Genomic DNA, 25,752 nt, shown 5'->3' on the forward strand with positions numbered 1-25,752 from the left:
CCTTTGATCTGACCCGGTGACCTAGTTTTTGACCCCACATGACCCAGATTTGAACTTGACCTAAAGATCATCAAGACTACCATTCTGACTAAGTTTCATGAAAAATAAAGTCATAAATGTGGCCTCTAGAGTGTTAACAAGCTTTTCCTTTGACTTGACCAAGTGACCTAGTTTTTGACCCTACATGACCCAGATTCAAACTGGACCTAAAGATCATCAAGATTAACATTCTGACCAAGTTTCATAAGATACAGTCATAAATGTGGCCTTTACATTGTTAACAAGCCTTTCCTTTGATTTGACCTGGTGACCTAGATTTTTATCCCAGATGAACCAATATCGAACCCATCCAAGATTTTATTCAGGGTAACATTCTGACCAAGTTTATTAAGATAGGGCCAAAACTGTGACCTCTAGAGTGTTAACAAGCTTTTCCTTTGGTTTGACCTGGTGACCTAGTTTTTGAACCCAGATGACCCAATATTGAACTGGTTTAAGATTTTATTGAGGGTAACATTCTGACCAAGTTTCATTAAGATTGGGTCAAAATTGTGACCTCTAGAGTGTTAACAAGCTTTTCCTTTGATTTGACCTGGTGATCTAGTTTTTGACCCCAGATGACCCAATACTGAACACGTCCAAGACTTTATTGAGGGTAAGATTGGGCCAAAATTGTGACCTCTAGAGTGTTAACAGTCAAATTGTTGATGATGGACAAATGGATGATGGACACAGGGTGATCACAAAAGCTCACCTTGAGCACTTCATGCTCAGGTGAGCTAAAAATGTGAAAGTCTAAAAAGCTTGAGGCACAGGTTACCTTCAGCTTGTGGGCTGCCTTATCTACTTTGTCCTGATGTAGTCCAACAATCCTTACTTTGTCACTAGCTATGTCTGGAAGAACTAAAACATCTGGATTGTCTTCAAATTCTCTATAAAAATCAGCCAGACCACTCTTCTTATCAGCTGGAATAAGAACTTCTTTCTCAGCTAATTCTCTTACTTTTGACTTCAAGCCATCCACATGTGTTTCTACAAATTCAGCTTTTTTCACGTTATATTTGATAATCAAACGCTTTGTCGGTCCATCAGTTTGTGGTTCCTTTGTAACACGACCTTTGTAACCGATTTCAATCAAGTCGTTATTAAAAAAATGTTTAATAATTCTTGCATCATCTCCATCAAGTACTATTTCTCTATCCTTTTCTTCTTCTGGGACAGTTGGTTCTGAAATGGTAGAATGATTAAAGGATAAAAATTTAGCACAAATCTAATAAGGAACTACATTTTCTAAAATTTGATATAACTTAACCATCTTGTTAATAATAGTTGAAGTATTATTAACAAGAAATATCTTTAAAAAAGATGGTCGGCGAATTGTAATAAGGAAAGAAGTTTATGAAATTTTCATCTAACATTCATCTTTCATCTAACATTTTTCAAATTGCAAAACTAAACACCGCACTTTGTATGGTTCTCTTTTAATTTTTCACAAAGGTTTCGTAGGGTTGCAGTTTTGTTTCGTTTATCCTTAGACGAATAATTACAGCAGTAGTTTGATGAAGATTCATCAAGCGGTTCATGAGAAGAGGTCATTAAAACTGTTCATATTTTTAGCTAAATTGGTCCCTATCGCCGTCTGTAACAAAATAGCAGGAGACCTTACGATATTGTTACACACCAAGTTTGATAAAAATCCATTACATTTTAGTGGTTAATGCGAAGAAAGGCATATCTACTTTTAGCTACAGTGGTTCCTAATAGGGCCCAAGTTCCTATATAAATAAATTTGGAAGAGGACCTTATAATGATGCTCCAGACCAAGTATGACAAAGATCCATCAAGCTATTCATGAGACGCTGTCTAAAGGCATTTCTAGTTTTAGCTCTAGCAGCCCTATAAGGGGTCAAATGTCCCAAATGAACAAAGTTGGCTGCGGGCCTAATAAAGATGCTACAAATCAAGTTTGATGAGAATACATGGGAAACAAGAGGACCATAAAGGCCCAGTATCGCTCACCTGACCTATTGACCTAAAGATCATCAAGATTAACAGTCTGACCAAGTTTCATTAAGATATGGTCATAAATGTGGCCCCTAGAGTGTTAACAAGCTTTTCCTTTGATTTGACCTGTTGACCTAGTTTTTGACCCAATATGACCAAGTATCGAACTTGTCCAAAATTTTATTGAGGGTAACATTCTGACCAAGTTTCATTAAGATTGGGCCAAAATTGTGACCTCTAAAGTGTTAACAGTCAAATTGTTGACGACAGACGACAGATGGACGGACGACAGACACAGGGTGATCACAAAAGCTCACCTTTGAGCACATCGTGAGCTAACAAGGAAAATCTTTTAAAAAGCACTTCTCTACACAGAAGACTCTTATCACATCCTTATTCATGTTATACGCAGACCGTATTCAGCTCTTTCTTTAATTTGATATATGTTGGTATTTGAACAGGTTTTTATCATATTTATTAAACTTACGGTACTTATAATTTTGAGATATATCAATATTCTTGCTAAATATACTGAGCCAAAGTTAGCTTTAAAACTGTGAACAGCGTCGTTTAGGATAAACACTTTGTCTACATTTCACCCAGCGTAGCACAATCAGCAGAGTGAAACAAATTGACACTCTCGCCGTCCAATTAGGCAGAGTGTTGCATAAATCTTTCATTTTGATAAATTATCTATAATGCGTTATCAAGTAGTTTGATTTGCAAACTGAGGTCACGTGGCATGGGTCAGTCAAGGTCACGAATTCGTTCTTATAACGGCATTTGCCGAAAAACAGCTGTAAGATAGATAGCAAGGGGGCCAAGATGGTCCTAGGTCGCTCACCTGAGTAACACACCATAACAGTATAACATGTTTTACCTAGTGATTTCAGGGAGACAAATATTCTGACCAATTATCATTAGAATTGGACCAAAAAAAGTGGCCTCTAGAGTGTAAACAAGCATTTTCTTTGATTTGACCTAGTGACCTAGTGACCCAGATTCGAACTTGTCCAGAATGTTATGAAAACAAACATTCTGACAAAGTTTTGGGAAGATTGGAGCAAAAAAAGGGGGCCTCTAGAGTGTATACAAGCTTTTCCTTTGATCTGACCTAGTGACCTAGTTTTTGACCCCACGTAACCCAGATTTAAAATCATTCAAGACTTCATAATAAACATTCTGACCAAATTTTATGAAGATAATATCAACAAGAGGGTCATTGACCATAAAGTGCTCACCTTTGTACAAGGCTTCAAGTGTGTTTGTATAAGTACAGAGTTAGGTTTCTTCTGATAGCCTATATACATGTCACACACACTTTTGAACTTAGGGCAATAATTTGAACAATTATGGTAGACATTACAAATCTAGTATCACAGGCCAAATATCAAGGCTCTAGCTATTATTGATTCAGAGAAGAAAAGTGACCATGCATATAGGGAAAAGTGACCACGCCCTCTGGCGGCATTGTTTTTTGACAAATCAAAATAATTTGAACATACTTGGTAGAGGGTCACACAAGGACCATTTGCATAGAATTTTTCTAAAATTGGGAAAGCAGTTTAGGCCACACCAAATTGATAAGTTGTTCATCGGATTTTTTTCTGAAAAAATTGAGGCGGCGAGCGAAAAAATAATTTAAATATTTTTTTTTGGTTTTTGAGAATATCAGGAGCGAGCGAAGAGCGAAGAAATATATTTGTCTTCATTTGGCTCTCGGCTGACTAATAAAAACCTTAAAATAGAATGTATAGCCCTTTTAGATTAAAAAGTAAGTCCCAAAGGGATTGAGAAAACCTGACCTCCAGACACACAACAAAGCGAACTCGTGAAAAAAAGTAATAACATTGTCATACAGTACACTGTAATCAAATAATGCATGCTTTTGAAAATGCTGTTAGAAAATATGTAATAAACAACAGTGCATAACCTTACGCCATACGTATGTGAAAATGTAGCATTTTTAGCTGGCTTTACAATGTTTTTGATCCATCATAAATCTCTGTGAGTGTTACTAGATCTATTAAAGCTTTTGATTTGAAACTTAGAATAGTTATTTACTGTCAAAGTCTACACCAGGAGAAAAAATACTCAAGTCTTAATCTAAACGGAGTTATGCCCCTTTTTAACATAGACTATTTTTAATTAATTTTTATGTAATGACCAATAGCTCTGTTACTTTCAAAGCTTCTGACTATTATGCCCCTTTTACTGGCAAAGCTCTGATTCAGAAAAGTCGAGCATGATGTCTTATGCACAGCTCTTTTTCTAACTTTTATACACTTTTATGTCCGTAAAAAGTAGCGCACCAAAAAATTTTGGATTGATTTTTTTCAATGGGGCGAGCGCAAGCCAAAAACAAAAACAAAATATTTTTTTTGTGTTTCTGAAAATATAGAGCGGCAAATCCGATGAACAACTTTTTACTTTGGTGAGGCCTTAATACAAAAAGATTTTTAAAGTTTCCACTATATACATATAGGCAAAAGTGACCACGCCCTCTAGCAGCCATGTTTTTTGACGAATCCAAATAATTTGAACAACCTCGGGAGAGGGTGACATAAGCAATGTTGGGCGGTTAAAACCGCCCCCGGTTTTAACCAGCGGTTTTAACCGGTTAAAACCGCCCCGGTCAATACTCCCTGAAGTGGTCAATACCGGTCAATACTGGTCGATTGGTCAATACTGGTCAATTAGTCAATACTGACTGTTAAGATATTTTACAGAGTTTATGAACAATTAAAATAATGACTGTTTAGAGCTTGATGAAGGTGTTTGCATGCATTATATTTAGTTCAAGCAACCAAATTAATTCCCAAATTAGTCAGAAGTGGTCAGTTTTTCAGCACTGGTTGATACTGATCATTAGACTGCTAATTTAACTGAACTTCATTTGTAGAAAGTATTTTATAAACTGTAGCAGTTATTAAAAGTGTTTGATTCACAAGTGATAAATCTAATTATTTTTACTAGTATTTAATTCAATGAAAAATTGCTGCCTACAACTGGACCCTTTCACTGAAGTGGTTTAATTGTGTTTTGATAGCAAGTGTCACATAGCCTAATTGACACCATGTCTTACAATATACAACAGATTATATGTTGCAGGCCTGTCCATCTAGTTACTAATTAGCTGTCATGATCAATAATCCCATTGTATTAATGAGATGCTTGAACATGGTAACTTTATCTAAAAAATTAATTATGCAATCAAAGTATTTAAATGACCAGTATTGACCACTATATGTGTTGATCAAGGATACTGTGTAGGACCAAAATTTGAATTGACCAGTACTGTCCATTTCAATGAGTGTAACTTATAGTAATATATTTTTTTTAATTAATTTAAAATAAAGGCTATACTTTTAGGTGATAAAAGCATTTAATAAACTAGTATTGACCACTGACTAGTCTAAGTATATTGTCCAGAACTGAGCCTGACCAGGGCACATTGCCAAGGACCAAAACTGAATCGACCAGTATTGACCACTCATTCACTACATTTTTTAACAAACAAAATTATATATTATTCAGATTGCTTTATTATTTTTACAGTACTGTTACAGCTATTGACCGGCTTTTTGCCAACATTGGACATAAGGACCATTTGTGTGAAATTATTTCAAAGTCAGACCAGCGGTTTAGGAAGAGATATCGTTTGAAGCTTTTTTGTATTTTCAGCGCTGGCTGCCTCATGTGCAACCAAGCGAAATCGCCGTTTGAACAACTTTGGTCGTGGACCACCCAAGGAACACCGTGGCCAAGTTTCATCAAAATCCATTCATTGGTTTTAGAGGAGATGTCATTTAAACACAAAATGTTGACAACAGACGGACGGACGACGGACACAGCATGATCACAATAGCTCATGAGCATTTCGTGCTCAGGTGAGCTAAAATTGTGCCCCCCTAGGGTGTAACAAGCTTATTCTTTGATTTGACACGGTGACCTAGACTTTGACCCTGTATGACCCAGTTTCAACTTTGGATTAGAAATCATCAAAATAAACATTCTGACCCATTCTGACCAAGTTTCATGAAGATAGGGTCATAAATGTGGCCTCTAGATTGTTAACAAGCTTTTCCTTTGATTTGACCTGAATTGACCTACTTTTTGACCCAACATGACCCTGTTTCGATCCAGGCCTAGAGATCATCAAGATAATCATTCTGTGCAAGACTGCCTCATATCACAGCATAAATGAAACCTCTATATGGCTGAAAGGGTCAAAATAGAAAAGTTTGCCCCTTTCAGGGGCAGTAACTCTAGAACCCATGATGGAATCTAGCCCGTTTTCAAATGGAACCGAGATCTTATTGTGACTTTGTGAATTTGTGTGTAAGTGTGGTTATAATCAAATATAAAATAAAATGTCACTTCTATCGTGTTCACAAGGCAAAAACTAACAAATTTTGGCTCTTTCAGGGGTCAGTCAGGGGCCGTAACTCCGGAACCCATGATTGGATCTGACAGATCCATCATGGAATCAAAGATTTATTGTTGTTGAAGATATTTTGATAGTTTGTATCAAATCAAACCATAAATGAAGTCCATATATGGCTGCAAAAGCCAAAACAGCAAATATCTGCCCTTTAAGGGGCCATAACTCTGGAACCCATGATGGGATCTGGCCAGTTTTCGAAAGGAACCGAAATATTATGCCAATACAAGTTGTGTGCAAGTTCGATTAAAGCTGATTGCAAAATGTGGTCTCTATCATGTTTACAAGCCAAAAATTACAATTTTTTTGCCCTTTAAGGGGTCATTACTCTGAAACCCATGATGGGATCTGACCAGTTTTCAAAAGGAACCGAGATATTATGCAAATACAAGTTGTGCACAAGTTTCATTAAAACTGATTGCAAAATGTGGCCTCTATCGTGTTCACAAGTCAAAATAGCAATTTTTGCCCTTTAAGGGGCCATAACTCTGGAACCCATGTTGGGATCTGGCCAGTTTTCAAAAGGCACCAAGATATTACGCCAATTCCAGTTATGTGCAAGTTTGATTAAAATTGATTGCAAAATGTGGTCTCTATCGTGTTCACAAGAAATTGTGGACAGACGACGGGTGACGGATGGACGAAGGTTGATCAAAAAAGCTCACCTTGTCACTACTATAAAGCGAGGGTGGATATATGATTGGGGATTTATCCCTATCCCATAATTCCAAATGTCCTTGACCTTTGGGTCTCTAAATCAAAAGCAATCTTCCCTTTCACTACCACCTGTTCCTATAATTAGGAGTTTCAATAACAGGGGCTGTAGTTAAAAAGATTTTGTTCACAGCCAACTGTGCCAATAACAAGAGGACCATGATGGTCCTGAATCGCTCACCTCTTCCCACATGATCCAGTTTTGAGTATGACGTCGTTTTTTCTATTATCTGACATAGTGACCTAGTTTTTGAGCTCATGTGACCCAGTTTTGAACTTGACCTAGATATTATCAAGATAAAAATTCTGACCAATTTTCATGAAGATCCATTGAAAAATATGGTCTCTAGAGAGGTCACAAGGTTTTTCTATTATTTGACCTATTGACCTAGTTTTTTAAGGCACGTGACCCAGTTTCAAACCTGACCTAGATATCACCAAGGTGAACATTCTGACCAACTTTCATGAAGATCCATTCAAGGGTATGGCCTCTAGAGAGGTCACAAGGTTTTTCTATTTCAAGACCTACTGACCTAGTTTTTGATCGCAGTTGACCCAGTTTCAAACTTGACCTAGATATCATCAAGATAAACATTCAGACCAATTTTCATACAGATCCCATGAAAAATATGGCCTCTAGAGAGGTCACAAGGTTTTTTCATTATTTGACCTACTGACCTACTTTTTGACGGCACGTGACCCACTTTCAAACTTGATCTAGGTATCATCAAGATGAACATTCTGACCAATTTTTATGGAGATCCATTCACAAGTATGGCCTCTAGAGAGGTCACAAGGTTTTTCTATTTTTAGACCTACTGACCTAGTTTTTGACCGCGCATGACCCTGTTTCGAACTTGACCTAGATATCATCAAGATGAACATTCACACCAACTTTCATGAAGATCCATTGAAAAATATGGCCTTTAGAGAGGTCACAAGGTTTTTCTATTATTTGACCTACTGACCTAGTTTTTGAAGGCACGTGACCCACTTTCAAACTTGACCTAGATATCATCAAGATGAACATTCAGACCAACTTTCATACAGATCCCATTGAAAATATGGCCTCTAGAGAGGTCACAAGGTTTTTCTATTATTTGACCTACTGACCTAGTTTTTGATGGCACGTGACCCACTTTCAAATTTGACTTAGATATCATCAAGATGAACATTCTGACCAATTTTCATGAAGATTTCATGAAATAGATGGCCTCTAGAGAGGTCACAAGGTTTTTCTATTTTTAGACCTACTGACCTAGTTTTTGACCGCACGTGACCCAGTTTCGAACCTGACCTAGATATCATCAAGATGAACATTCAGACCAACTTTCATACAGATCCCATGAAAAATATGGCCTTTAGAGAGTTCACAAGGTTTTTCTATTTTTAGACCTACTGACCTAGTTTTTGATGGCACGTGACCCAGTTTCAAACTTGACCTAGATATCATCAAGATGAACATTCAGACCAACTTTCATACAGATCCCATGAAAAATATGGCCTTTAGTGAGGTCACAAGGTTTTTCTATTATTTGACCTACTGACCTAGTTTTTGATGGCACGTGACCCAGTTTCAAACTTGACCTAGATATCATCAAGGTGAACGTTCTGACTAATTTTCATGAAGATCTTATGAAATATATGGCCTCTAGAGAGGTCACAAGGTTTTTCTATTTTTAGACCTACTGACCTAGTTTTTGAAGGCACGTGACCCAGTTTCGAACTTGGCCTAGATATCATCAAGGTGAACATTCAGACCAATTTTCATGAAGATCCATTGAAAATTATGGCCTCTAGAGAGGTCACAAGGTTTTTCTATTTTTAGACCTACTGACCTAGTTTTTGACGGCACGTGACCCAGTTTCGAACTTGACCTAGAATTTACCAAGATGAACACTCTGACCCATTTTCATAAAGATCCCATGAAAACTGTGACCTCTAGAGATGTCACAAGGAAAAGTTTACGCACGGACGCACGCACGGACGACGGACGACGGACGCAGCGCAATCACAAAAGCTCACCTTGTCACTTTGTGACAGGTGAGCTAAAAAATATTTGACTCAAATGAATCTGACACTTATCTAAAATATGTCTGCCCATTAGGCCATGTAAGGTCATCATCGTCATCATCATCTTGAGTAATCACCTTACTCTAGAAGAGTGTACTTGCGAATTGATTAAAATACTGTACCTGTATAATGTTTGATGATAGATAATAAAAGCAGGGAAGATACAAAGAAATTGAACAATGTGCTACAAAGATGAAACCTGAAAGCAACACTAGCAAGATGAGTACGATAACCCTTTATATTATATACATACAACCTTTCTGTCCAAAAGTCCATTTTGGCTGTTGTATCACTAGAAAAAGGTACATGTATATGTATACAGTAGATTTCCACCTAATGGGCACGCCAAAACAACGGACAAGCCTAAATTGCGGCCACTTTTTCATAGTACAAAATAAATTTGTTCTTTATTTATTATACATATTGACCAGTACAGTGGGCACGTCGCTAATGCAGCATTGTGGCCACTTTTTGTGGAACAAATTGCTTATTTACTATGTGCTAACTGACCATAATTATGGGCAGACAAAAAGATGGACCCAGACATCCTTTGTTTATTCAACACATTGACCTTGTTTATTTAACAGAGTGTAAATGATCCCCTGCCTCTGGCAATTTACAACAAGGTACATCGATCAAAACGTGTATTTCAATCAGGTACATTTAATCGGTATGGCCTGGACGCTTTTTATACAAATGTAAGAGCAAATTCAAGCGTTTACAGATCCATGATGAAATGCTGAAATTATTTTGTCGATTTTGTTGTGAAAACTTTAATTGTTGAGCAATTAGCAGCAGTTATCCTGATCTAAGTATCATTTTAACCTTTTTGATCTCAAAGAAGAAATTAATTGTACTGAATGATACAATAATTGTGTCATTTATGCAGGGGATTTTTGTTCTTTAATTTGGTTTGTAGGCCTAATTAACTTTATTGAACATAAAAGATTATGACAGTTTGCACACATTCTTCAAAACATCATAGAAATTGATTCCTTGGGTCTTTTGTTGGAATCACTTGAGCAAGTCCAATTAATTTGCTGATTAAATGCATGCAGATTTTGGTTTCATTCTGCATTTTGCATTCTTACAAAATAGTCAATTACATATGATATTGTTCTCTGTCTAAAATCATGGCAAATAAACAAAAACACAAAGAATTAAATCTTCAATATGTATCTAGACAACTAACTACAATCTACATGTACATAATTGACCCAAAACATGGATTAAGATCAAACTCCACATCCAAATCAAACATAAATGAGGGATTTTAAGTATGACACTACATGGTTATATCTAGAAACATCATTATAACCTCATAGTACAATGGTTGTTGACCGATCAGGAACACGCGAAATCTCAAATTCACTATTAAGGCCAGACCACTATTAAGGCCACTTTTGGTCAGACCACTGGGTGCCCTTAATAGAGAGAATCTACTGTATAATAAAAGGGTCATTAAAGCAGTACCTTGATCACAAAGCCCCTCGTGGGACCCAGGACAGGCAAAGTTAACTTGAGCCAAATACGACATTGCAGATCACAGTACTACTACAGTAACCCTAATTTATTTCTGTTTTTAACCTTAAGCTTTTTCTTATAAGAAAATATGCTTTTAATATAAATAAATATCAAAACTTAAATAATATAGTACAGACTGTTTTTAATTACTTAATATCTATGCTGCTAGTTTGCAAATGAAACTGAAAGTAGCCCTGGCACTGATAATTTTCTGTACCTAGTGTAACAAACTGCATTAAAAGAAATGACTTAAATATTACCTTTTTATGTCTGAAAACAAAATCAAAATAAAACAGTAAATTTTGCTCATATGTTTTGTTTTATAAAATGTTTTATATTTGTCCAAAACCTAATAGGGATAAAGGACTTAATTTCAGCCTGCAGCAAGTGACATATTAATGTCCCTTGCATCCAATCTAGCCCAATACTGTCAGAAATTATATTACTGAATACTACAAACTAGTCATCATATACGTAGCAACCTGGAATAATCAACCTGGGTTATCAGCTTCACTCTCAAACCAGCTATTCACCTTGCCTTTGGTTTACTTTAAAATCATTTAATTTATTTACAATGCCATAAATGTATTGTTCATTTAAACTCTTTTTAATATGAATGCTCTCTTTCTACTTGATCTGCAAAATTAATGTCCGCTCACTTAGCTCAATAGGGAGTGTGCAGATCTATGGGTCACAGGGTCTTGAGTTCAATCCTTGGGAAAGGCCTATGTTCTCTGTGATGACAGACAAAAGACATTTTTGTGTCTGAAATTGTTCGTTCTCCACCTCTGAATCATTTGGGTAAGTTGGCAGTTATTTGTTAAGAACAGGTTAGTTCTGGTATATAACCAAGGAAAACTGGTTAGCTTAACTGCCTGTCGTCAAATACTGTTGAAAAACGACGCTGAACCTAAGCAAAACAAGAGCTCTGCCAGCAGGGCAATATATGCCATAAGGGTTATATCAGAGGAGGTCAGAAGCAAAGCTTAAACAAAAAGCAAAATTTAAAGATTTTTATTTTTTGGATGGGAGGTGTTGAGGGGAGGGGGAAGCAGGTTGTGTGTGTGTGCAGTGGTGGTGACAGGATACTACATGTATAGGGCAAGAAAATAAATAACCATCTGCCTGAATTCCACGTTTCAAGTCAATACCTTTAATATTTTTCAAGTTATGCTCTAGACACAAATATGATGGGCAGACCTTGCTGTGACCTTGACCTTTGACCAACCGCCCTAGTTCAAGCACTCTGCACATTGTCTAATCACCACCTACCTACATCCTACTACATCCTAAGTTTGAAGTCAATATCTTGTATGGTTGATAAGTTATGCTCCGGACATGAAATATGACAGACAGAATTGACATTTGAACTCAATCTGTGACCTTGACTTTTGACCTACCTACCCGGTTTATGTGCACATCATATCATCACCACCTACCTATGCCAAGTTTAAAGTCAGTAACTTTAATGGTTATAAAGTTCCAGAAAATTATGACGGACAGACAGAAGCACACGGCATCAAATTTTATAAGTCCAGTTTTTTACAAAACAGGCATGAAAAAAAAAAATCTAGCTAAAGCAAAATTAAAAGTTGTCTCAGCTTCAAACTACTGTTATCTGCTTAAATATTTATATCCAGTTACAACAGTTCTGTGGTAAGGTAACAGATGGGAGTGGGGATAATGTTTACAATGAAAACTTACTGGTTTCTTTGCTGTCATCATTATCTCCAATTATATTTAGGTTGCCTTTTTTATCAGCGGCCATGCTTGCATCTCACCGTCTGAAAAAAAAAATTAACATCATGCAAAAGCTTCCATGGCTGATTCACTCATGAATACAAACTTACTGTGTACATACAGGTCCTCTGACACGGCAACTTTCAAGTTTACATAATCATAATTTCCTGGTACAATGTCAAAAAATTCAGAAAAAATTAATTTGATGATATCCATTTGATAACTCAGCAACACAAATTGCGAAGCATGTACTGGTATGTTATTTAATGTTACTGGAAGCTGAGGTTTGCAAGAGGCTACTAAATGGAAACTATGACTGGAGTTGTTTATTTTTTTCCAGGATGTATCTTTATTTTGTTGGATTTAACATCACATTGAAACAATTATAATTTATATGGCTACTTTCCAGCTTTTGATGGTTGAGGAAATTCCAAGGTGCTGCTCTGTGTATTTTATCATCACCAACCTACTGTAAGCCAGCCGGATGGCTTCCTCACAGAAAGAATTCTATTTTTTACTCTAATGGTCCGTAAAAGGGGTCAAACAGAACCCATTTCATTATATTAGTAAGAGGACTTTACAAAGATGCTAAAAACAAATTTGATTAAGGCCCACTACGTGGTTATTGGAAAGATTAAAGCAGCCAAGCAGAACCATAGAGAGATTACTGCAAGGATGCTACAGACCACCTTGGTGATGGTCCATTTACTGAACATTGAGAACAATAGGGCCATGACTGCCCTATATCGCTAATACAGCATTCCCACTGACTTTTTGAAAAGTGGGTACATGTACCCACGAATGTGTCACTTTATGTACCAGACACTTTATGTACCAGCACTTTATGTACCACTTTGGACACCTTATGTACCACATATATGATATATAGTGGATGATCATTTTTGTATTGATTTGATGAAAATGTTACATTTTATGTTACTTGAAATGTTTTTTACTAAATTTAAGGTTAATTTTCATAACTAGTAAGGTAAAAGTTAACAACATTCTATGAACTTGAGCTGATTAAATCAAAGTTGTTTTCACAGGTAATTATCACATATTCACAGTGCTACATTATGAGACAATTACTATATAATATATAGGTGGTACACTAAGTGTCAAAGTGGTACATAACGTGTCTGGTACATAAAGTGACTGGTACATAAGGTGTCGCACCCGTACCCACATACTTCAGAAAATGTGGGTACATGATAAAAAAGTTGGGTACAAACCATACAAATTGAAGAAAATGTTCCAACTGAAAAAAATTTATAAAGAAGTATATGGGAAGTGCTTCTATTCAGCCTGTGTTATAATGACTTGGTTTGTTTTACACATGCACCACAGGGATACAGCGTAGAAGTCACTTCTCCTTATAGAAAAGTGGAGAGACTTCTAGTTGAAAAATAGAAATTTATCATTTCTAACTCTCAATATACCCCCTCCCCACCCCCACCACCACACACCCAGCAAGCTTGTGAAGCAGTTTGAAAAGATGGCTATAATTTTCTTGTTTATGGATAAAAACTATTGATGTGACCATTCATTTTCTTAGATGCATCATTTTTACATGCAATGAGTTTTTCTTTATTCCATAATTCTGAAAAAAAAGCTGTTTTCAAAAATTCAAGCAGACGCTGGTAGGTATCACCCGCCGAGTTTTTATAACATTTTTTTTTGCTGCTATATCTTGCTGCAACATATAGCAACAAAAAATTATAAAAACTCGGTGGGTAATACTTATTTAGCAGGAACAGTATCGGACTCGAATAAAAATGAAAAGTAATTTGTAGAAAATTGCCCGATGAAAGTCAGTCTGCCGGTCATTTTGTAAATATTTATAAACAAGCGGCTTACGAGTCTTTCTTTTACAATGGAGACCAAATAACTGTGTAGTAGATGCCAGCTGACCACTTAATTATTCAACAACTTGTTGAAAAAAACGTCCAAAAACATTGCACATGTTGACAATTATCGGAAAGTGTCAAAGATGTAAAAGCGTCGTTGATTGGCTATTACTATCGCGTCTAGTTTTACGAATAATTTGATTCGCTGTCACAGTTCTCGCGAAAATCTCACAAGTACCTGGAGTAGGCGTAGCTTAAATTATGCTATCGGCATGTAAATTCAACACGTCTTGACACATAGTAAATTGTCAACAGTGTGTAATGCGGTAATTTGCGTGTGCGGATCAAAAATAATGTCTGGTTACTTGAATTTCGGCTCTTTATGGACGAACAATGTATTTTCTGTCAGATTATTTACGCGTGCATTGTACCCGTGGAATTTTAAAACTTGCGCGCAAGTGACTTTTTATGCGTGAATTACGCGGATTTTTGCGTGAATGGGAATGCTGCGCTAACCAGAGTTGATCTGGCCTACTGACCAGTCTTTAATCCCAAATGACCCAGTTCAAAACTTGACCTAGAAATCATAAAGACAAACATTCTGACCAAGTTTCATAAAGATAGGGTCACAATTGTGGCCTCTAGTGTGTTAACAAGTTTTTCCTTTGATTTGACCAGGTGACCTAGTTTTTTACCCCACATGACTCAGATTCAAACTTGACCTAGAGGTCATCATGACAAACACTCTAACTACTTCTCAGGAGTTTTAAACTTAAATTGTGGGCTCTAAAGTGTTTACAAGATTTTCCTTTGATCTGGCCTACTGACCTAGTTTATGATCCCATATGACCCAGTTTCAAATTTGACCTAAAGGTCATCAAGACAAACATTCTGACCAAGTTTCATAAAGATTGGGTCACAACTGCGGCCTCTAGTGTTCACAAGCTTTTCCTTTGATTTGACCAGGTGACTGAGTTTTTGATCCCACATGACCCAGATTCGTAGTTGACCTATAGATCATCAAGACAAACATTCTAACTAATTCTCATGAGTTTCAAACTTAAATTGTGGTCTCTAGAGTGTCAACAAGATTTTCTTTTGATCTTGCCTACTGACCTAGTTTTTGACCCTACATGACCCAGTTTCAAACCTGACCTAGAAATCATCAAGATAAACATCCTGACCAATTTCATAAAGACAGAGTCACTAGTTTTTGACCCCACATGACCCAGATTCAAACTTGACCTAGAGATCATCAAGACAAACATTCTGAAAAAGTTTCATAAGATTGAGTCACAACTGTGGCCTCTAGAGTGTTCACAAGATTTTCCTTTAATCTGGCCTACTAACCAAGTTTTTGAACCTAATTCAGTTTCAAACTTGACCTAGAGATCATCAAGACAAACACTCTGCCAAGTTTCATAAAGATTGGGTCACAACTGTAGCCTCTCGAGTGTTCACAAGCTTTTCCTTTGATCTCGTTTACTGACCTAGTTTTTGAACCCACATGACCCAGATTCAATCATGACCTAGAGATCATCAAGACAAACATTCTGACCAAGTTCCATAAAGATTGAGTCACAACTGTTGCCTCTAGTGTGTTCACAAGGCAAATGTTGAGGCAAATGTTGACGGACAACGCACGCCGGGCGCCCCTGGACAATGACTGGTCACAATAGCTCACCTTGAGTTTGTGCTCTGGGGAGCTAAAAAGTCATTTAAAGGGATTTTTTTTTCTACTTTAAGTTCTGACTGCTCCTTAATGTGGCTGAGCAAAACCATTTAAACAAGAGCTCGTGGAACAAAAAATGGCCCCCTTGATACATTCAGTAATTGCACATTGAACAGAATTTTTTTGGTCTCTGTGCACTGGATACATGTTCGACATACTGACCTCAAATCAACAATTATGGATCAAATGTGATCTTAAACCAAAGCATTCTCTAGTTATCTGGCAAAAAAAGTTCTACTGTTTTGGGTCAATGTGACCTTTGACCTACTGAACTCAAAATCAATGGGGGTCTTCTGCTGGTCATCATCAACCTCCCTATTAAGTTCCGTGATCTTACGCCCAATCGTTCTCAAGTTATCATCCGAAAATGGTTTAACTGTTCCGTGTCAGTGACCTTGACCTTTGATCTCAAAATCAATTGGGGTCATCTGCTGGTCATTATCAACATCCCTATAAAATTTTGTGACCTTAGGCTCAAGTATTCTCAAGTTAATGTCCCGAAAGGGTTTAATTGTTCCCCGTCACTGTGAACTTAACCTTTGACCTACTGACCTCAAAAAACAATACGGGTCACCTGTTGGTTATGACCAACCTCTCTCTCAACTTTCATGATCCTTAGGCACAAGTGTTCTCAAGTTCTCGTCCCTGAAACGGTTTAACTGTTCCAGGTCTCTGTGACCTTGACCTTTGATCCACTGATCTCAAAATCAATAGGGGTCATCTACTTTGCATGTCCAATCATCCTATGAAGTTTCAACATTCTGGCTCAAGTGGTTCTCAAGTTATTGACCGGAAATGGTTTTCCATGTTCAGGCTTGTGACCTTGATCTTTAATAGTGACCCCAAAATCAATAGGGGTCATCTACTCTGCATGTTCAATCATCCTATGAAGTTTCAACATTCTGGGTCAAGTAGTTCTCAAGTTATTGATCGGAAATGTTTTACCAAGTTCAGGCCCCTGTGACTTTGACATTTAACACAGTGACCCCAAAATCAATAGGAGTCATCTTTAATAGTGACCCCAAAATCAATAGGGGTCATCTACTCTGCATGACCAATCATCCTATGAAGTCTCAACATTCTGGGTCAAGTATTTCTCAAGTTATTGATCGGAAATGGTTTTTCATGTTCAGGCCCCTGTGACCTTGACCTTTGATGGAGTGACCCAAAAAACAATGGGAGTTGTCTCCTCGAAATCCCTCCTAAAGGTTCTAGGTCAAATGGTTCTCCAGTTATTAATCGGAAATGAAGTGTTACAGATGGACGAACGGACAGGGCAAAAACAATATGTCTCCCCCAGTGGGTGGGGGGTTCAATAGCTCTACTTTTTCTTTGAAAGTCAAGATAAAAACTGTAATAATAGGCCCATGGGCTGCAATGCTTAAGTGACATCCTGAGTCACCCACTCCAGCTTCATAATCAGTTCGTTCATAATCATTTTTCCTTCTACTATAATTATGAATTCTTTAAAATAATATATGTCCTACTTATATGAAAAATACTATTGCACCAAAATGGAAATATTTTGACATCAAACACATATATGGCCAGCACTGAAACCAGAGGCCTCTGTAGGAAAGCGTCTCTGCCCTCTCAACCGATACGTCCACACATCAAAGTTTAACTGTGAATAAATAAAATTTTGCCTGCATGACAGTAAGCTTCATTTTTCGATTCCTAAATCTTAATTTTCCTTAAAATGTTAAGCCTTATAACTATGTGATCTGCTAGTGGCTATGATCCGCTATTGGCGACATGACTGTATTATTGTCAGGCTTTGCTTTATGGAAGAGTCTAGTCGTAACAGTTTGACCTGTCACAATATAAAACAAACTGTATGCGTCGAATTAGTTCTACTAATTGTAGAGGTGACATTGATGTAAATACTTATTGAAACTGGCGATTTAATACATCTGCTTTGTCCTTACTATCTGTATGGAGTTCATCATTCTCTAACAGTGGAAAAATACCCTTTGACAGGGATATAAATTAGCAGGGGCCCAGTAGACCATGATCCCTAGATTTTGGGCTGGGTCCCTAAATTGCTGGAGAAAATGCCCATATACCTAATGTTAAACATTTATTTTTGACACTTTGGGCCCCTAAATAAAAATAGCTAGTTTATATCCCTATGTGAACCCTGTTTTGCACTTTTTGTGAGGGAGAATAATTTTTTACAATGAAAGTTTTTACCTCTTTGAGGGTTATCTAAATCTATTTGATCAGTTTGAGATTGCAGGATATGTTCTTAAATTACATAATCATTATCTGCTCGATGTTTCTTTGGACTTGATTACTGAAGTTGTTATAATGTTGCTTGACCTTTAGACTGGCATTCTTTTTAAGCTTTTGATATAACCTGTTTCTTTTTCTTATTTGGCATTTTATGCTTTGGGAAATCCAGGGAAGGGTTGACTTTGAACTAGTCTCATTTTTTTTCACCTGTAAGGCACCGCTTCTACAGACTGACATTTATCGTATGTTTGCCTCTACTGACCTGTGCCAAAAGGCAGTGGCTACGATTACGGTACCGTAATCCTAGCCTCCAATTCTAGGGTTACGGAAGTTTCGTATTCCTAGACAATCCAATGAGGATAGGCTAGGATTACGGAAGTATGTAAGAGGCATCAAGTGTATTATAGAACATGCATGTTATAAACTTACTTATTTCACTTAAAATAGCGATTTTTCATGCCTGTCGTACATACTGGTGTTGATTTCGCCCAATTCTATATGCACGGAAATCTAAAGTGACAGGCAAAGACAAATCATACAATTTATAATAATGGTTTTGGAAAGAAAAACGTGACAAGCAAACTAAACTCATAAAACTTAAAGTATAGAATATTTTTTCAATCTAACTTTAACCCTCATATTTCTATAAGGCCAGAGTTTTTTTATTTATTGTTACTCGGATTCTGGGCAGAAAAATGTTGACAGGAGGGGGGAAAAAAAAGCAGTAAAAGTTACTAAAACAACAGACAATAAGTTATCACTTCAAATGTGTTGCCTGAAAGGATTTTAACACTAATTTAATACGCATTTAACCTGTAATACAAAGAAAATTACCACACTGTGTTTAACTTTTTTTATTATCTTGAACATAAAATTGATAATTTCAAAAAATTTAACAAAATCACTCTTAGGTCATGGGTACAATTTGCCCTGGTCATAATATCCCTGGTGAGTATTAAATTGATGACTTAATAGCAAACCATCTGTCATGGTCAATTTTCAATGGTCTGATCAGTTGGTTTCATTTTAAATATATTTAACATGTACATACTTTTATTTTTAATTCACAAACTTTTCTGACCAAGATCTTTATTTAATACATTTTAATATTTATTTGTTGTGTTTTAAGTCAAACTGACACAATTTTATAGGTCATATGGTGACTTTCCAGATTTAAATGGTGCAGGAAGACCCCAGGTACCCCTCCGGGCATCATCTCAGGCAAGAATGGGTATCTGGGTAGAACAGCCTACCTTCCGTCAGCCTGCTGGAATCTCACATGATGACCTGAGTGGGGCTTGAATCCACAGTGGTTAGGGGCAAGTGATTCAAAGTCAAGCCACTCTTTATTTTATATTCAATGGTCAGAAAATGACTGAAAGCATGAGTAGCTAGATAGGTCCCTGAAGGGGATTTGTATGCAATGGAATATACATGTATAGATAAATACCTCCAATCAGCCAACTTGTCATATGCCTTCATAAGCATACCACTGGGTTTTTTTCCCTTCATAATAGGGTCCTTCCCTCAGAAAATATCTTCTAAATTATGTAGTTTTCCCCAAAAATTGACTTTACATCAGGTTTTTTTATTTCCCTTTGCCCAAATACCGGGCTATTTTTGCCCCAAATCACAGGCCTGGGCCCATTTCCCTCCTGATAAAAAAAAAAACACCCCAAAATCTGAAACGGATGACTCCTTTGCTTGGAGCTCTTTGTTGCTCCTATACCTTATCCCCATGTTATAAAAAACTGCCAAAGGCATATCAAATTCACATTCAGTGTTGCCGTTGTTATTTACGTCAGGTAAATCTATGTTTTTCTAGCATTCTGAGACACCGTTAACTGACTGTAACCGTTTCGTTATCTAAACTTCGCTGAAGTTTTTCTTGCTTTCATCTTCTTGGCCTTTAAAGAACTTGTTCTTCGTCGTTTTATTGTCTATATACTAGATCACAAACCAAATATTCCGCTTTCCATCGCGCATAAATTGTTCAAAGACAATCTTAAATTCCATACAAGTTTTTATTTATGTACGGGAGACGCTTCCATTTGATCGGAAATTGCGCCTATATGACACTGACGGAAAATGCGGGGACGAATATCGATGCTGTCATCGTCAGAATGCAGCAAAACATTGATCGACGCCCAAAAATAATTCTGAAATTTTTTTTTCCAGAAAATGACGAAAAATAGGGTCGGCGGGTCGGAGTAACGAAAAATCAAGAACTCTGACCAAATATTTCCGTGCGCCGCCATTAATATATCATTTAAGATTATACTAACCCAAAATGGCAGATTGATAACACAAAATACATGTAATATGGTAGGCATGGAAAAATCGCTATTTTCAGTGAAATAAATAAGTTTACAACATCATTTATCCTTTCCGCAGCCTTAATATACTAAAACATATTAGCATCTGATGGCCCTTTCACGCTTCCGTAGAAACAACATTTATTACACGAAATTTATTTTGAAAATATTTCTGAAATGCCTAGGTATGCAGCTCCCAAATACGGTTATATCTTACATCTCAGAGGCATATACTGACACTGTCAGACAACATCAAAAATGACATTTCGAGCGATTTGATGAAGTTCCAAATTATCAATGTACCCTTAGTCCGTTACGGACTCCTGTGGGATTTGTCTTTATCCCAATCTCAAATATCTTTTTGTAGTTGAAAAGCTGACATGCCATACTAAAGCCCAGGTAATTTCAATTCGTAAGAAAGTGCTGAAAATTGACTTTCCAATAGCAAAAAAAAACAAGAGGGTCATGATGACCCTGGATCGCTCACCAGAGTAATATGTTTCAAATGTCAAACTGATGATTTTTAGAAAATTTTCCAATGTACAATCAAGTAACCCCTAGGGCGGGGCCAATTTTACCCCAGGGGTCATGATTTGAACAAAATTTGTAGAAGTCGCCTAGGCAATGTTACATATCGAATATCTAAGATCTAGGCCTTCTGGTTTATTTTAAGCAAATTTATGAAGATTTCCCTATGTACAATAAAGTAACCCCTGGGGCTGGGTCAATTTGACCCTGGGGGTCAAGATTTGAACAAATTTTGTAGAGGTCCACTAGGCAATGCTACATGTCGAATATCTAAGCTCTAGGCCTTCTGGTTTATTTTTAGAAAATATTGAAGATTTTTCTATGTACAATCAAGTAACCCCATGGGGCGGGGCCAATTTGACCCCGGGGGTCATGATTTGAAGAAATTTTGTAGAGGTCTACTTGGCAATGCTACATGTCAAATATCTAAGATCTAGGCCTTCTGGTTTATTTTTAGAAATTTTTTGAAGATTTTCCTATGTAAAATCAAGTGACCCCTGGGGCGGGGTCAATTTTGACCCTGGGGTCACGATTTGAATAAATGTTGTAGAGGTCCACTAGGCAATGCTACATGTGAAATATCTAAGCTCTAGGCCTTCTGGTTTATTTTAAGAAAATTTTTGAAGATTTTCATATGTAAAATAAAGCGACCCCTACGGCGGGGTCAATTTTGACCCCGGGGGTCATGATTTGAACAACTTTAGTAGAGGTCCACTAGGCAATGCTACATGTCAAATATCTAAGCTCTAGGTCTTCTGCTTTTTGAGAAGAAGATTTTTTAAAGTTTTCCTATGTAAAATCAAGTGACCCCATGGGGCGGGGTCAATTTTGATCCCGGGGGTCTGATTTGAACAAATTTTGTAGAGGTCCACTAGGCAATGCTACATGTGAAACATCTAAGACCTAGGCCTTCTGCTTTATTTTTAGAAAATTTTTGAAGATTTTCCTATGTAAAATCAAGTGACCCCTGGGGCGGGGTCAATTTTGATCCCGGGGTCATGATTTGAACAACATTAGTAGAGGTCCATTAGGCAATGCTACATGTCAAATATCTAAGGTCTAGGGCTTCTGGTTTTCGAGAAGAAGATTTTTCTATGTAAAATCAAGTGACCCCTGGGGCGGGGTCAATTTTGAATCCCGGGGTCATGATTTGAACAAAATTGGTAGAGGTTCACTAGGCAATGCTTCACACCAAATATCTAAGCTCTAGGTCTTCTGGTTTTTGAGAAGAAGATTTTTAAAGTTTTTCCTTTCGGTTGCCATGGCAACCAGAGTTCTGCATGGAATTCAATTCTTTGAACAATATTTAGAGAAGACCATCCAAGGAACATCCCTGTGAAGTTTCATCAAAATTGGCCTGTTGGTTTAGGAGGAGATGTTGTTTAAAGGAAAGTGTGGACGGACGGACGCCGGACGGTGAGCAATCACAATAGCTCACCCTGAGCACTTTGTGCTCTGGTAAGCTAAAAAAAAACAAGAAAGAAATCCACGTGCATACATTTAGACAGGGTGACCCCTGCGCGTGACCCCTAACTATATATCTATGAATCAAAATACAGCTTTCGTTTTCAGGTTAAGCATTTCTACTTTCATTTTTTTTACTTCCGGCAATAGCTGAAGGTTGAGTGACGTCATTTTCTGTGTTATCAAAAACATACATATGCCTGGTGAGATTGCATAAATATGTGCTGGCCGTCCTATTTAGGTTATGCATGTCCTAACTTATTTCCATAATCCTAGACTACCATAATCCTAGCCTATCCTCATGACCTATCCTCATAGGGTTGTCTAGGAATACGGAACTTCTGTAATCCTAGAATCGGAGGCTAGGATTTCGTACAGTACTGTAATCCTAGCCGCTGCCATGCCAAAATTATCACACTATCGCGACCAGCGTACAATTATTTGACAGCTTTTAGCACTTTAGTTGGGATGAATAATTTCATTCCTTCATGAAGTACTTCCTTAAATTCTGGGAATTGGCTATTCCTACGGTCCCGTAAGAATAGCCTCACAGGCTATTCCTACGGCTCTCCCGTAAGAATAGTGAAATAGCCCGCAGGTGGCTATTCCTACGGCTCTAAAGACAGTTTTGTAAGTCCATATTGTATTGCATTGTACTGAATTAATTCAATTGGTATATTTTCGAACAGCCTTTTCCATTATCAGGTCTTTGAAAGTGACATATTTACAGATTATCTGTAAATTTAAAGATAATCTATAATTTTACAGATTTTTCGATCTATAAATTTACAGATCAAATGTTTGAAAACTTCTAAAATCAATTTCATCAATTTTCGTACACACAATCTGTAAATTTACAGAGAAAAATCTGTAATTTTATAGATTATTTGTAAATTTAGAGATAATTTGTAAATGTACCACTTTCCTAGACCTGATTATTCGATATCACTTCCTGTTCTCCCGATGTGATAGTGAAAAGTAAACAATTTCTTCTAAAATATATCTTTTGAATTAATTAAGTACAATGCAATTCAAAATGGACACACAAAACTGTCTTTAGAGCCGTAGGAATAGCCACTTGCAGGCCATTTCACTATTCTTACGGGAGAGCCGTAGGAATAGCCTGTGAGGCTATTCTTACGGGACCGTAGGAATAGCCACTTCCTAAATTCTGACCTCCACTGACTTTGTCAAAGTTTGTGTCATAACCTGTGAATAAGGATGGGGACATGTATAATAAATTGCTGAAACTTGACCCAATCTGATTTTATCTGTTTATGTATAAGGGAACTAATCGGGGTTTTTGTTTGTTTTAACATCCGAGAACTGTGTAAACAAGTGTTTTAAATGATATTCCTACGGTTGATATGCGGGTTGGTTGTAGTGACTGCATCATGCACTGAGAAAAAACTGTCTGAGAAAACCTACTTTGACGAAATACAAGTTCTACCGTGGAATAAAACCTAACCTTTCGTCTCTACTTTCGTTTTCGCCGGACTGACCCCTGGAATGTCCGTTGCCCAGAATGCAATGCTAATGGTACCGGGCTTCAAATCAGATAATGATTACAGTTTTACAAATGAACCGGATACCATGTATACATTGACAGATGGCGCGTAAACATGTCAGACGGGGAAAGTCCAAATATTTCTAAGAATAGATATGTAACTCTCCATCTAGTTTCTCTTCTGCGCAGACATTTTGTCATCTACAAAAATTGGTAAGCTTTTTTTTTTAATTTACAGAGTATAAACTGTCAGTTTTGTTATTTGATTAAGTAAATTAGTTTTTTTTAAATTGCGGTCCAAACTGCATCAGTCCGGGAAATGTTAAAATTCGACAACGTTGTAGTTTTTAATATTAAAATTAATGAAAAGTGCTGCTATTGATCAATGCTGATGCTTGACGTCATGGTCCTCCCTGCAAACTTGCAAAGGTAAACAGTGTGGGGGTGGAGGGGACAAAATACCAAGGTACCATTTTGGGATCGAACCCAAATCCAACAAATTTGACACAATCTTAGGAAATATTGAGATAACAATGGGCAATACCTCCAGTCGTGTCAAACACTTTAGTCTACTGGTTTCGAAGCAGTTTCCGTCGGCTAGTAGTATCCGTCAACGCGTTATTTTACGTTTCGTGACGTTCTTCACAATGAAGTCGAGATTGTTTCCATAACGCTACCCTGCAATCCAGAGCTCTGTGAAATTTCAGCAACAAAGGGTAAAAACTTTCCAAGAAAACTCGAATTGTTCATTCCATAATTGTTTTGTTCACATTCCGCACATGGGGGATTTCACGTGCAACCAATGCGCATGCGCAAAGAATAACTCCGTAATCCCCAATTAAGTTGAAAGTTCCTCCTTTTGGCTGTCGAAACCTGATGATTTACCAAAAATACATAATAAAGATAAAAATGAGTCATTTTTGTGCATCGGTAGAACATCGGCTTCACAAGCATGAGATCGCGAGTTCGAGTCTCAGGTTTTGCTTTTCTTTTTTACCTCCTATTTTCAACAAGCCTAATTTAACACATGAACCTTCAAATTTCTTAAAATTGTATTAATTAATTTCACCAGAAAGATTAAAAAAAACACGGATGGTGCTTTTCTAGTCGTATTCACTGTAAAAATGTACATAAATATCAAAACAAAAACTGATGACGGAAACTGCTTCTGTAGTCAACCGATTCAGCTCTATTTATTCACCCCTTTTGGAGCCCCTCTGCGTGTTATCACGTGCGCTAGACACTATTGATATTCATGTTTTCGTAAAGCAGAAGAGCTAAGGTGTTTTCTTTGGGAGCATTTTACGGAACTGAAACGTTCAAGAAAAAAGATATTTTAAAAACCTTCATTTTATGAAGGAAACTGCTTCGAAACCAGTAAAGACCAAAATACTGTACGAAAAAATTATTTCATTGCTGAAATTTTCATTGCTGCCGATTTTAAATGCCGATTATGTCACAAATTGACCATAAATTCAAATAATTATTAACTTAGCTTATCAAAAGGGAAAACAATTCCTCATTGATTTATATAAAAACTAGATCTGCTTTTGAGAAAAGCGCATGTCTCCCACAACTGCCTAAATAATCATCTGAGTAGTAAGTCTGTCTTTATATACTGTTTA

The 25,752-nt window shown here is 37.0% G+C and overlaps 2 protein-coding genes across 5 annotated transcripts in view; one reads left to right on the forward strand and one right to left on the reverse strand.

Moving 5' to 3' along the window:
• LOC123547427 (uncharacterized) overlaps positions 1 to 24,136 on the reverse strand; it is a 51,188-nt gene extending 27,052 nt beyond the window's left edge. Inside the window, exons 1-3 of one of the 2 annotated variants that reach the window (XM_045334531.2) lie at positions 24,089 to 24,136; positions 12,464 to 12,543; positions 821 to 1,227 (exon numbers count right to left, since the gene is read on the reverse strand). In XM_045334531.2, the coding sequence (XP_045190466.2) occupies positions 821 to 1,227; positions 12,464 to 12,527 (471 nt within the window). In that variant the 5' untranslated portion in view covers positions 12,528 to 12,543; positions 24,089 to 24,136. Of the gene's footprint in view, positions 1 to 820; positions 1,228 to 12,463; positions 12,544 to 24,048 lie in introns of both variants that reach the window. The other variant, XM_045334530.2, reaches the window with a different exon arrangement.
• Positions 24,137 to 24,157: 21 nt separating this feature from the next.
• LOC123547426 (dentin sialophosphoprotein-like) overlaps positions 24,158 to 25,752 on the forward strand; it is a 68,123-nt gene continuing 66,528 nt past the window's right edge. The window contains exon 1 of one of the 3 annotated variants that reach the window (XM_045334527.2): positions 24,158 to 24,340. The gene's annotated coding sequence lies outside the window, so the exon portion shown is untranslated. The remainder of the gene's footprint in view (positions 24,341 to 25,752) is intronic. The other 2 variants (XM_045334526.2, XM_045334528.2) reach the window with 2 other exon arrangements.

Source organism: Mercenaria mercenaria, chromosome 9 (assembly GCF_021730395.1).
Source record: "Mercenaria mercenaria strain notata chromosome 9, MADL_Memer_1, whole genome shotgun sequence".
In the NCBI taxonomy this organism is placed as follows: domain Eukaryota; kingdom Metazoa; phylum Mollusca; class Bivalvia; order Venerida; family Veneridae; genus Mercenaria; species Mercenaria mercenaria.